The 12,790-nt window shown below is 33.3% G+C and overlaps 1 protein-coding gene across 1 annotated transcript in view; it reads right to left on the bottom strand.

Moving 5' to 3' along the window:
- Window positions 1-7,037: 7,037 nt before the first annotated feature.
- LOC113523563 (cell adhesion molecule Dscam2-like) overlaps window positions 7,038-12,790 on the bottom strand; it is a 224,877-nt gene continuing 219,124 nt past the window's right edge. The window contains exons 36-38 of the mRNA XM_052896763.1: window positions 9,824-9,934; window positions 9,043-9,120; window positions 7,038-7,503 (exon numbers count right to left, since the gene is read on the bottom strand). Coding sequence (XP_052752723.1) covers window positions 7,475-7,503; window positions 9,043-9,120; window positions 9,824-9,934 — 218 coding nt within the window. The 3' untranslated portion in view covers window positions 7,038-7,474. The remainder of the gene's footprint in view (window positions 7,504-9,042; window positions 9,121-9,823; window positions 9,935-12,790) is intronic.

The raw sequence follows: 12,790 nt of genomic DNA on the forward strand, positions 1-12,790 counted from the left end.
TATATTTATTTACATTTTTTTTTTGTAAATATCTCATAATGATTTGCAATGCATGTAACACGAAAATTACAAGAGACAGTCTTATGCAATGTCATCAGTGCAAAGGTAAATACCACCACCAGTGTCTCAATATAAACAAAGATCATTTTTTGTCACTGAGTCTTGACTATTTGACTTCTTGGTTGTGCCCTTCATGCAGTAATGTTTCTCGACGTAAGAAATCTAATTCAAACACACCCGTTAGGCAGCATCACGTACCATCTCCAGACATTTCTATGAACATGTCTCTGGATAATTTTGAGCGTAATAGCACTACATATTCAAATTCCCTAGCCGAATCATCTGACCCCACTATAATTCAATCAGAATCCGTCACAATGAAGAAAATTAGTGACCTTCTTGATAGCAAGTTGCAATCTTCCTTATCGAGTTTCATGAATGATTTTCGTGCCGCACTAAGGGATGATGTAAACAAAATGGTCAGATCTGAAATGAAAACCGTAGTACAAGAGTTGAAATGTGACTTTAATACTTCTTTTGAGTTTGTAAATAAGGAGCATAATACTTTGAAAATTCAACTAGAAGAAAAATATAGTGTTATTAAAGCGCTGGAGACTGATAATTTAAAATAAAAAAAATGAAATACGCATTCTGGGCGGCCGAGTTTCAGTTATGGAAAGGATTTCACGCAGCCATAATGTTGAGCTTCAGTGTGTCCCTGAATCCCCAAACGAAAACGTTTTAAATATTGCGAAAAACTTATGCGACACAATAAAAGTTCCGCTCATTGAGTCGAGTATTGTTGCTTGTCGAAGGGTCGCTAAGATTAGCTCATCATCGAATCGCCCGAGAAATATATTATTAACCCTCTCCACACCCCGCCTGCGAGACATCATACTATCCTCGGTATCACGATTTAATAAGACCAACGCAAATGAGGCGCTTAGCTCTACTCACTTAGGAGTTTCTGGTGAGACACGTAGAATATATATCGCTGAACACCTGTCGCCTGAATGCAAGTCTCTGCATACTAAAACTAGAATAGAAATATAAGTATGTCTGGGTGAAATACGGTCGCATTTATGTGCGTAAAGACGACAACTCAAACTGTATTTCGATTAAAAACGAGGATTCATTGGCCAGGTTGTAATTCGGTCACTCCTCCACGTTTATTCTATAATTATTATATCGTTATTTTTTATAAACTTTTGTATTTTTTATTTTTATTTTTTTTTTTGTCATATTAGCATATTGTAACTCTGTTTTATTGCTTATTTTAAATATCTATGTTTGTATACTACCAAAATGTCAATAGGATTAGATCTAAGCTGGACGAATTGTATATTAATATTTTAAATTCTAATTATGATGTTATCTGCTTGACGGAGACTAATCTGAATAGCTCTGTATTTGATGCTGAATTTCTCGATACTCGGTACAATGTCTTTCGCAGAGATCGTTCCACAACTCTTATCAATAAAACTGAAGGGGGTGGAATCACAATTGCAGTAAAAAAGAATCTCAGATGTGTCCGTCAGGTTTGTTGGGAAAGTGGAGTCGAGGATTTGTGGTTAAGTATTTTTCCTAATAATTCAAAAAATAAGGTGATAAATTTATGTCTGTGCTATTTACCTCCTGACTTAATAACAACAATGTTGCAAGAATTTTATAATAACATTCAGAATATAATGTTACGCTCTAACGAATTGAGTGATTTTTTGTGTATTGGTGATTTTAATACGCCTGGTATCTTATGGTCTGGATCACCTAATTACGCGGCAATGACACCGAGTGATCCCCAAGATCGTAAAGCTAGCCTTCTTATTGATGTTATATCTTTGTGTGGCCTAAACCAATTCAATAATATACTAAATAAAAACAACCGTTACTTGGATCTTGTACTTTCTAATTTGCCAACCCTACAGGTTTATGCAGCGAGTCCTCTTATTCGAATCGATGAACACCATCCCTGTCTTTGTATAGATATACACACTTCAAATAGTTTCAATCACCCCAAATCTAAAATATGCCAGCGTCCGAATTTCCGTAAAGGTAACTATGAAAAAATTAGAGCTGAGCTTGGGTGCATCGAATGGTCAAATGTACTGTCATATGCAGACGTTAATAGTGCAACTGAGACATTTTATAAAATACTTGAAAATTTAATAAGTAAACATATACCGTTAACAGTAGTTGGTTCACATTCGTACCCTTGTTGGTTTAGTCGCTCGTTAAGGAAGTGTCTGTCTGAAAAGCATAAGTACCATAAACGATATAAAAAATTTGGCAATCCCCGGGACTATGATACTTTCGCTCTTCTTAGAACTCGATGCAAAAGACTTATTAATGAGTGTCATAAGAACTATTTATCATCAGTAAAGGAATCTCTTATGTCTGATGTCAAGCACTTTTGGAGATATGTTCATAATAGAAAATCTTATTATGCCGTACCGCCTACACTTAAATTTAACGGTTCTACATCTACTAATTATAATGAAGCTAGTGAATTATTTTCCAGTTATTTCAGCTCTGTATTTGTCAATCCTTATAGCGTAACGAACTCGAACTCTTATAAAGCTACTGTACCGAACTACCCAATTCACATAATTTCTTTCACTGAATCTGATATAAGGAGTACAATAAAAAAACTAGATCCCAACAAGGGAGCTGGACCAGACCGCATACCACCTTTCTTCATTATCTTCTGCTTTAAAGAACTTGCTGTACCCCTTTGTATTATTTTTAATAAATCATTAGAATCTGGTACTTTTCCTACTTGTTGGAAAATTGCACACATTGTACCGATTCACAAGTCTAGTGATATTACTATGTGTGAGAATTATAGACCGATTAGTAAATTGTGTAGCTTTGCCAAACTATTTGAAAGTCTAATTTACGATGAACTCTACTATCACGTCTCACAATTTATAACACCTAACCAGCACGGTTTTATACCAAAAAAGTCTACAATAAGCAATCTCCTTGAATATAAAGATTTCCTTTGTAGAGCATTTGCTACCCGAACTCAAGTTGACTCTATCTACACGGACTTCTCCAAGGCATTTGACAGGGTTCACCATTTGACTCTCTGTAATAAACTTAGACACTTCGGTATTCATGGTAGTCTTCTTCGATGGTTCGAGTCATACCTCGCTAACAGAAGCCAATTAGTTACGCTCAATGAACACTTATCCTCACCTGTTCCTGTAACCTCAGGAATTCTCAAGGTTCTCATATTGATCCTCTCTTATTTATTATCTTCATTAATGACCTCGTAGAAAAACTAAGGTGTCCATCGCTATTATATGCCGATGATTTAAAGGTTTTTTGTACTATAAGAGATTTCAATGATTCACAATTGCTTCAATACGATTTAGATACAATATCCGAGTGGTGCATTAATAATTTAATGGGTCTAAATGTACGTAAATGTTTTGTGTTGTCTTTCACTCGCAGATCACAAAAATTAATTTATAATTACACTATTAATGGACAAATACTAGAACGCAGAAATGTCGCTAATGATCTGGGTATTATTTTTGACGACCAACTTTCTTTTAAACCACACTATGAATGTATTATAAACAGAAGCAACCAACTGCTGGGATTTATTACTAGATTAACTAAAAATTTAAAAAATCCTAGCAGTTTTCTTTCTCTATATCAATCACTGGTGAGAAGTATTCTAGAGTATGGCTCGGTTATCTGGTCTCCATTTTATAAAGTACATTGTGATCGTATTGAGAGTGTTGAGCGAAAATGCCTTAATATACTTGCGTTTCGAACGGGCTTGCTTCGCAAACTGAGCTCTTATGAAAACAAGCTTGAACACTTTCATATTACATCTTTAGAGAGGCGTCGTCAGCGTAGTGACATACTATATCTGTACAAAATCATCCATAACGTTATAGATTCTCCATCTCTACTGCTTAATTTAAATTTTAATACGAGGTACAAAGCACGTAATCCCACTCATAAATTGTTTACATTGTAAGTCTACAAAAATAACACCTCTTATTACAATCCTGTGGTAAGAATGTGTCGTCATTATAATGACTTACTGCTCGACCATAAATCCATCGACATATTCGGTGCAAAATATTTGATATTTAGGAAGAACTTGATTTCTATTATGTAGAACACGATTGAAAATATGTTTTTTTATATATATATAGTTTTATCTTTTATATATTTATATAACATTTTCATTATTTCTTTTTATATTATGTGTTTGCTTTTAATGAATTACTCAAGCTGTGCACATAATATAATCGGATTATAACCTAGCCGAATCACAAATGTAATTATTACTTAAGTTTCTTATGGTTGTAATCTGTTTTATGTGTCAATAAAAATAAAAAATAAAAAAATTATATTAGTGTGAGCATTGCGTCTGAGCATCTTTCTCTAGATTAGAAAATATTATATTTTTTGCAGTATTTTTATAGGTTATGTTTCTTTGGTAAGTATTTTTTAGGTTATGTATAACCCGCCGAAATAAATGTACCAGTGCGTTAATATTACACCCTTAATACGAGAGGCCTATTGAACTCGGCCGATTACGCTACGCGAATCCTATTATGGTTTATGTATGGTACAATTTTTACGCCCTAGGTGTATTCTATGATGTCCATGGTGCTGATCATGTAGTTAGTTAAAGGTTTATTGTTATAATGTTTCAATATGTGGCGGCTTCATTTTATATCATATTTTTAGATTATCAAACGAATCATTCACATATCACAATGTATCCCAGAAATGATATAGAAAAATTTTTAGTTTCCTCCATAAGATTACAGTAGTAAACTTATTATATATACATATTATTATAAATATAATATATTTCTTATATAAAATGTAATATTTATAGAATATAATATTTATAGATATATCAGAATGGTTAGCGAGTCCGTGAGTGCAATGACCCCGGGTGACTTATTCTAATACACGTATAAGCTAGCGATGTGGATTACATCGACGAATTCGCTTGCCGCTTGTCTAGAGAGCCAGGTGATTAAAATATTGTGATTGATAACTATGTAACTTGGGTCAATTAGATTAAAGGTGGTGGTTAAAAATTTTAATAATTCATATTTATCCTTATATTGGTAGCTACAACTGATTAGTGAAAGGAGGAGATTCTCATCTCCACCGTGTTTATTCGTCTATTTTAAATACAAGTGATATTACACACATGATATTATTTTTAAACATTTGACGCTGACATAGAGGCAGAATGTATGTATGAAATTTGAACCTCTATCATTTAAAAATTACCTACATTTTAGCTCAATGTGTTAAGTTTAAGTTAAGTTTAATTTCAAATTAAAAAGCGTCAAATCTTCATTTATCTATTTTAGCTATTGAACTGTTTTCTCTCTTTCTTTTGTACTAAATTCTTAATTTAAAAGATTAATGTAAATAATTAAAAATGAATTTGACATATATATATATATATATATATATATATATATATATATATATATATATATATATATATATATATAATATTACGATGAAGTTGACACTGTTTATTGCAAAATTTATTTATTATAATTTATTGTTATTATTATAGTTATTGGATGGTTGTAATATTCAAGTCAATGTAATGATTTTTGTATGTTTATCCCTTGACACAATGTACATTGTTTTTTTAATTAATTGACTAATGACTAAAGACAGTGATAAGACAGTGTAATAGTTAAAATAGGTTTGTAGAAGATTTTAAATTTAATGAATAAGAGGTAAAGCCTTTGGAGATATTTAAATAAATAAAGAGTTTTGTTCCTATTATGTAAAGAAAGCATTTTTGTTTTGTATTAATAGATACGATACGAAACGACTGTAATACTTGCCATATTGTGACAATAAAACAAATAAAGAATAAAGTAATGAAGAAATAAAAGATTTGTTTAATTTATCTAACATTTATTTCATTTTATTCCTAAATCAATAGAGTAACAATCGTTAAGATGAGTAATCAGTCTTTTTTTAGATATATTTCAGCTGCTGCATTTTACAAAATATCCATACATTTTCCATACATATCGATTTCATGTTTCACACAAAAACGTTATACAACTATAATATGGTATATTAGGTTATTAGATTGAATTATTTACAATTGGAATAAACAATTTTACAAAATAAATATTTAAAACTTACATTCGTACATTACACCTGTCTGTGTAAAAAAATTAAAAAGATATAATTTCTAAATATCTTTTTAGAAAATAAAAATGTTATATTTGTTTTAAATTGTTTTTCAGTTTAATATAATATTAACAAATTAACGATGGTTTGTATTGGATAACCAATGTAATCATTAGGGTGTCTCACTCCTTATGGAAGTTAAAAAAATAAAATAAACAAAATGTGTTTGATAAATGGATATATCAAGAAGGCAAATAATGTCTTAATGTTGTAACATATGTGTTAGAATTATAGGTTTACATATAGAAAGAGAAGAAAGATTTTAAAAAGTTACTTTCTACAGTTAGCAGTTGACAACGTCAATACAAACACACTGGATGCGAAACTCGAAGGAGTTACGTTCTCTCTTTTTAATTATTAATTGAAATATGAATGTTATTTTTAATATTTAAACTAAAAATTGGAATATATTCGAGTCGGATCCCTTGCGGTGTAAGCAGTGGGAACCGAATGTAAATTCTTATGTGTAAGTATAACAAATAACAAATAGGTAAAATCTTTAACAATTAACACAATAAAAATTGTTATTTTTAAACAAATTACATAAAAATTCAAAAAGTAACCATTCAACATATACTTTTTAGATTATAATGTTGGGGTCGAGGCCATTTCTTTAAATTAATATTTTATTTTTTTATGTAACCTAGAATGGCAAACAAATTTACGGCCCACCTGATGGAAAATGGTGTCCGTTGCTTGCTTATAGACATGAACAATATCATGGACATAACAGAGTATACTGTTTCGCCCATGATACCTCGCCCACATGCGTTACAATAATTAATAGTATTAATTTGATAGTTTCGCGAAATTTCTTTTTTTTTGGATTCTAAATTTATTACAATTTTAGTTCATATTGGTTCTTAGAATAAAGATTTTATTGCGATATCAAATTAAAATTTTCAATTTAGAGATTAGAGAAATAGCGCTTCAGAATCGACCCCAATGTGTTAAGTAGATTTTTTTTTTATATTCTTAATACTCATATTATATATAGAAATCTCATGTCGTACACGCTAATCTCAGAAACAGCTCAGTCGATTTTAATGAAATTTTGTAAATGTGTATCGTTCGTTTGAGAGACACGATCGTTTTTATCTCGTTAAAAAAAAAAATTTACCCGGCAGATGGCGTTAGTACGAAAGATTTTACCACAACTCTACCTAGCTAGTGTTTTGCAAAGGGAGGCGATAACACAAAAACATGGTCCAAAAACCTAGAATTATGTTTTCACTTAAAACGACAATATGTCCTTGTTTAGTTACCTATGGTGTGGTGTTCTGCACGATTCTGGAAAGAAAAAGAAATAGTTTAAAATTCATATGAGTATTACATTATTTTATTTATATAAATATACTAGCTGACCCCGTAAACGTTGTTTTACCACTTATTGCAAAATATAAAAATAGCGATTAAAATACAGGGGTTGATTGTAAAACGATGAAAATTTAAAGTTGTATGTATTTTTCAATGCTAAATCATAATAAAATAAAAATGGGAAAATTTGTCAAAAAAAAAAAATTCGGGAGGGTCACCCTTATCATTGACGGGTATGAAAAATAGATGTTGGCCGATTCTCAGACCTACCCAATATGCACACAAAATTTCATAAAAATCGGTAAAGCCGTTTCAGAGGAGTTTGGTAACAAACACCGCGACACGCGAATTTTATATACAAGATAATATATAAATTAAGTTAAAATATGCCCTTTTGTGGGCAACGCAATTAACTGAATTTTGCTCATTTTATGTTACTGTGGCACACACACGAAAAACAAACTATGTTACTTTTTTTATGTATTTTTTTTCTCTCTTTTCGTGCAACATAGATTCTTTTATTGTATTACAAGTGCTTAGTAAGTAACCCTGCGGAGTGGGGCCCTGGTGAGCTGTAATACAGGTATTCCTATACCTATCTCAGGCACCAGTCCCTCACAATTATATTTATAATTTGTTTAATATAAGCATTGTATTTCACTGTAATGAATTGTGAAGAGAAATAAATCTGTTTTATTATTATTTTAGATAAGTCTGTGTTCGTGTGTGATTTCTATGTTGTAAGTAGCACAAATAAATTATATACTTACTTGTTGTACTTTCTGCTTGTGTTAACAATACAAATAACTTTTTATAAATAAGTTTGACAATTCAGGGTTCGATTCTCGGTCGGGCCAATTTAGAAAATGAACTTTCATGAGTTTGTAGCATACATAGCTACTACATACATACAAGCGTAAATAATATATATATATATATATATGTAATACGGTCGGTCGCGCACGCAGCTTGTTTGTAGTACCTATGCGCGCGCAGGCCGCGCATGCGTATTATGCAAAGAATGTTGTAGTCGGCGCCACGGCACATACATATCGTCTTAATATTATACCTTTTTTATATTTTCTATTGTTCTCCTTCTGTACTTGTATTTATACTTTTAAGAATTACTGTATTAATAAACGTTCACATTATAGATTCTACAAATATTCATTTGCTTTAAGTTGACTCGTATCTCTGGGTGTTTTGGGTTGTTTCTTGCCTTGTCGCGCATAATACAGGGTGTCCTATTTTGAGGACTAGGCGATTAGTATGATTTCCATGTTATTACTTGTTCTAATCTGCCATTTGTTTAGGATCATTCTTTATAATTATCTAGGTTGAAATAATATCTAGTTAGCTAACAATAATATGCTTAGGTAGCAATTATTTGTCATATTGACGTTGATTTTCAGTTACTGACTTAAAAAAAAAATTTAAAACTGATGTCATATTTGAGTCACAGACGTCACCTTGCTACCTGCGATAGAGAGAAGAACATATTTGATAACTTACTTCGCGGCACACTTTTCAATGTGGATTTAGATATACTATCGCTATCTTCAGACTCTGAACACACCTGGAAGCTCGTTTCTGAAAGAAAAACAAAGGCTAAATTTTCGCTCTTACCAGAAAAAAAAATTACTTGCAATAGGCAGGTGTCAACACATGTTTGGACTGAAAGAAAACAAAGGCTAAATTTTCGCTCTTACCAGAAAAAAAATTACTTGCAATAGGCAGGTGTCAACACATGTTTGGACGTCTTATTAGGAAAGCGTGGCTAACATCAATTTAGGGGGGAAAGGGATTGTTAGCAATACACCCTATCAGGTCGACCTCCACGTGGTTCCCCCTGAAAACCATTGTGGTTATTTCTAGAGGAATTGGTCACGATGAGCTAACTAATCTGCTTTTATCGTCACCTATCATCCCTCACTGGTGCCCCGCCAGCATATACTGATAACCCAGGCGGAGTTACCATTTCATTATCACTCATTAAAAAAAAAACATCAATTTATGTCAAAATCAAAATTTTAATAAAGATATTGAAGTACGGGTATGTTAAATAACATATAGTCAAACACAAGGATAGTTTACAAATTCCTATGGCCAACTTCCGTCATCATCTCGTACATAGTACCTATCATAATTTTGTATTGTTACCGAATTAACACAAGTTTTTCAAAATTCCGCATAATCGGACACCAACAAGTGATTACAAAATTTATTGTAAATTTCGTTTAAGTAACATACTAAAGCAAGATAAAAAGAAGAGCTTGTACTAAACTTATATTACCCGTGTCATATCTGTGCTTATTGAGTCGACTGGGCATGTCTTGGTTTTCAACATGGCCGAAGGTCCGGAAACCAACTGCGAACTGCGCGTATGGACTAATTTCGTAGAGTTCTGCAAAGAAAAAAAAAATACATTTCGAATTTTTTTTATTTCAGCAACAACACCCTATTACTTTTTTAATTATTCATATTTTTAAAAATATATTCTTGTTCACAAAAATTTCTTGTAAATCTTCTTGTAGGTAATTTAAGACTGTGTTATACAAAAAAAAATAGACGTCAGTTGTGACTAAACCGGTTATTTTGATTACAAACTAAATTACTGAACTGATTTTGATGAAATTTCTATGGGACTAACACTAATCTGTAAGTAATCAATCGAGAACCTCCCTTTTGGAGTCGGTAGAAATTTTTTTTTACACAACTTAGAATGACAAACAAGCTGACGGCCCACTTGATGAAAAGTGGTAACCGTCGCCTACCAATACCATGGACATAACAGAGTATACTGTTTCGCCTATGATATCCCCCATGCGTTGCCATTCCTGAGGACTCAGAAGTTATTCCTCTGTACCCTGTAAATTCACGCCATATCTCACCCTTCAAACCGAAACACAGCCATGCAAACACAACTGCTTCATGGCTGAAACACGAATGGGACAGAGGTACCCAAGCAATCGACTTTTGTACAAAGTTTCCCTCTGGTAAAAATAAATCTTTAAGTCAATTAATATGTTACAAGAATCTTGATAGCTGGTGAGTATTTTTTTTTTAATTTTACTAGCTGATATCGCAAACGTTGTTTTCCTCCGATTTTCGTACCCTAGAAGAGGGGTTCCTGAACTTCTAACATAACGGAACATCCATCAAATACTTTTTATTTTATGGAAATCCATATCAAATTATTACAATCAAAGACTTAAATAAGATCAAAACTTTTATTAGAAAATTTTTGAAAAAAGAGTGAAAAATTATATTCTTTATTTTACTTTCAATGTGGTGAATGAAATTGCTTCACTGTTATAGATTCCGCGGAACCCTGGTGACTTGAATATTATATATACTGATTCATGCAAGTGAATCTGCAGGAGACAGCTTGTTAGTATATAGATTCTCGCCAATGTGGCAGGAAGCCGGTTTACCGTCTTTATTGTAATTAATTTGACTTGTTGTCTATGTTTTCCATTGTAGGCTACTTACATGTTTAATATACATTATTTTTAATTTATTTATTTACAAGTATTAATTTACGAATATTTATTTATATATTGTAGATAAGTTACACGATTAATATTATATTTAATTTATTAACTATTATCTTTATCTGTGTCCTCAGTCTTTGTAATATATATATGTATATATATATATATATATATATATCATCATCTTCATCTTCCTACCCTTATCCCAATCATTTGGGGTCGGCGTAACATGGTTTTATCCATTATTGGCGACCGGCCGATGCAAACTCTTTAGACGTTATTGTACTTTTTTATATATATTTACTTTTGGAATATTCTTATTATTTGTAATTTTATATTTTTTTGACATATTGATTTATTGTTCCTTGCTCGCTGTTCAATACATATATTTCGCTACTAAATTCCGTGTCTACATCATTTCATCACCTCATCACAGTCCACCGCTCCGTAATATTTGGTCCTTCGAGTCGGATGCCTGGGAGAGGCTGATACGTACTGTCAAAACCGCCCTGAGAGCCTGTCTAAACGGTAAAATATTAAAGGAAGAAACCTTAACAACACTTTTACTCGAAGCAGAAGCCATCGTTAATGCGAGACCGCTCACGTACGTCCCATCATCACCACACGCACCAGAAGCACTAACGCCATTCCATTTCATACTGGGTACTTCATCAACAGAACCATGGACATGCTCGTTAACAGATACCGACTTGGTACGAAGATGTGACTGGAAAAGAGTGCTGCGTCTTGCCGACCATTTCTGGGCACGATGGCTGCGTGAATATTTACCCACGCTCCAACCAAGAGGATCGAACAAAGAGGCGTTAAAAGTATGTGAGGGTGATGTGATGCTTATCGCGGACTCTACTCTCCCTCGTGGCCTCTGGCCCCTAGGGAGAATAGTAAGGCGAATATGAAACCACGGCGCTACTCGATGAAGGTAGTACGGCGACACTAATTGACGACAAGGTAGCGATGCGTATCGGCGCCAAGCCCACCCGTCAAGAGCGTCTTCGTATTGAAGGTGTTAGCGGCATGTCAAAAGATGTAGATGTTGGTTACGTGAACTTCTACATACGTGGGCGTAACTTACCCGACCGCTACTTAGACGAGCATGCACGCGCAATTAGCCCATTAAGTCTGCGCGTCCGGAAAGAAAACATAATCAACTTTATGAAGTACCAGCACTTATCAGACCTATCTAATGAACTTTCCTACACTGATACCAACCCAACTGTTCTTATTGGAGCGCCCGACTGGTACCTATCTGTAAGCCGCGAGGTAAGATGCGGAAAGAAGAATGAACCTGTTGCCTCTAAAACACTATTGGGCTGGGTGCTCACGGCGCACTGTCGGTTTCATCTCAGCCGATAGAATTTGTCAACCATATCTGTGACCACCTAGACTCTCTTATAAGAAAGCAGTACGAAATTGATTCTTTAGGTATAATGAAAAGCGTTTCACGTTTCAACAGTGATGATAAACGAGCGATAGATATCATCGAAACGTCGGCTCGTCAACTTGACGACAACCATTACGAAGTCGGTTTACCTTGGAAAAAAGACTTACCAACTATCATACCTGATAGATACCCACAGGCATTATCTCGCTTCAGAGCTCTGGAACGACAAATGTCTAAAGACCAATCATTTGTCGCAGCTTACCATGACTTCATAAATGGCATTGTTACTAAAGGGTACGTCGAAGAATGCGACCCAAATACGTATTATAAACGAATGCCATCGAACGTTTCATGTGTTAACCCG

The sequence above is a fragment of the Galleria mellonella genome, unplaced genomic scaffold (genome assembly GCF_026898425.1).
Source record: "Galleria mellonella isolate WM207_F2 unplaced genomic scaffold, CSIRO_AGI_GalMel_v1 utg332, whole genome shotgun sequence".
NCBI classification, from domain to species: Eukaryota; Metazoa; Arthropoda; class Insecta; order Lepidoptera; family Pyralidae; genus Galleria; species Galleria mellonella.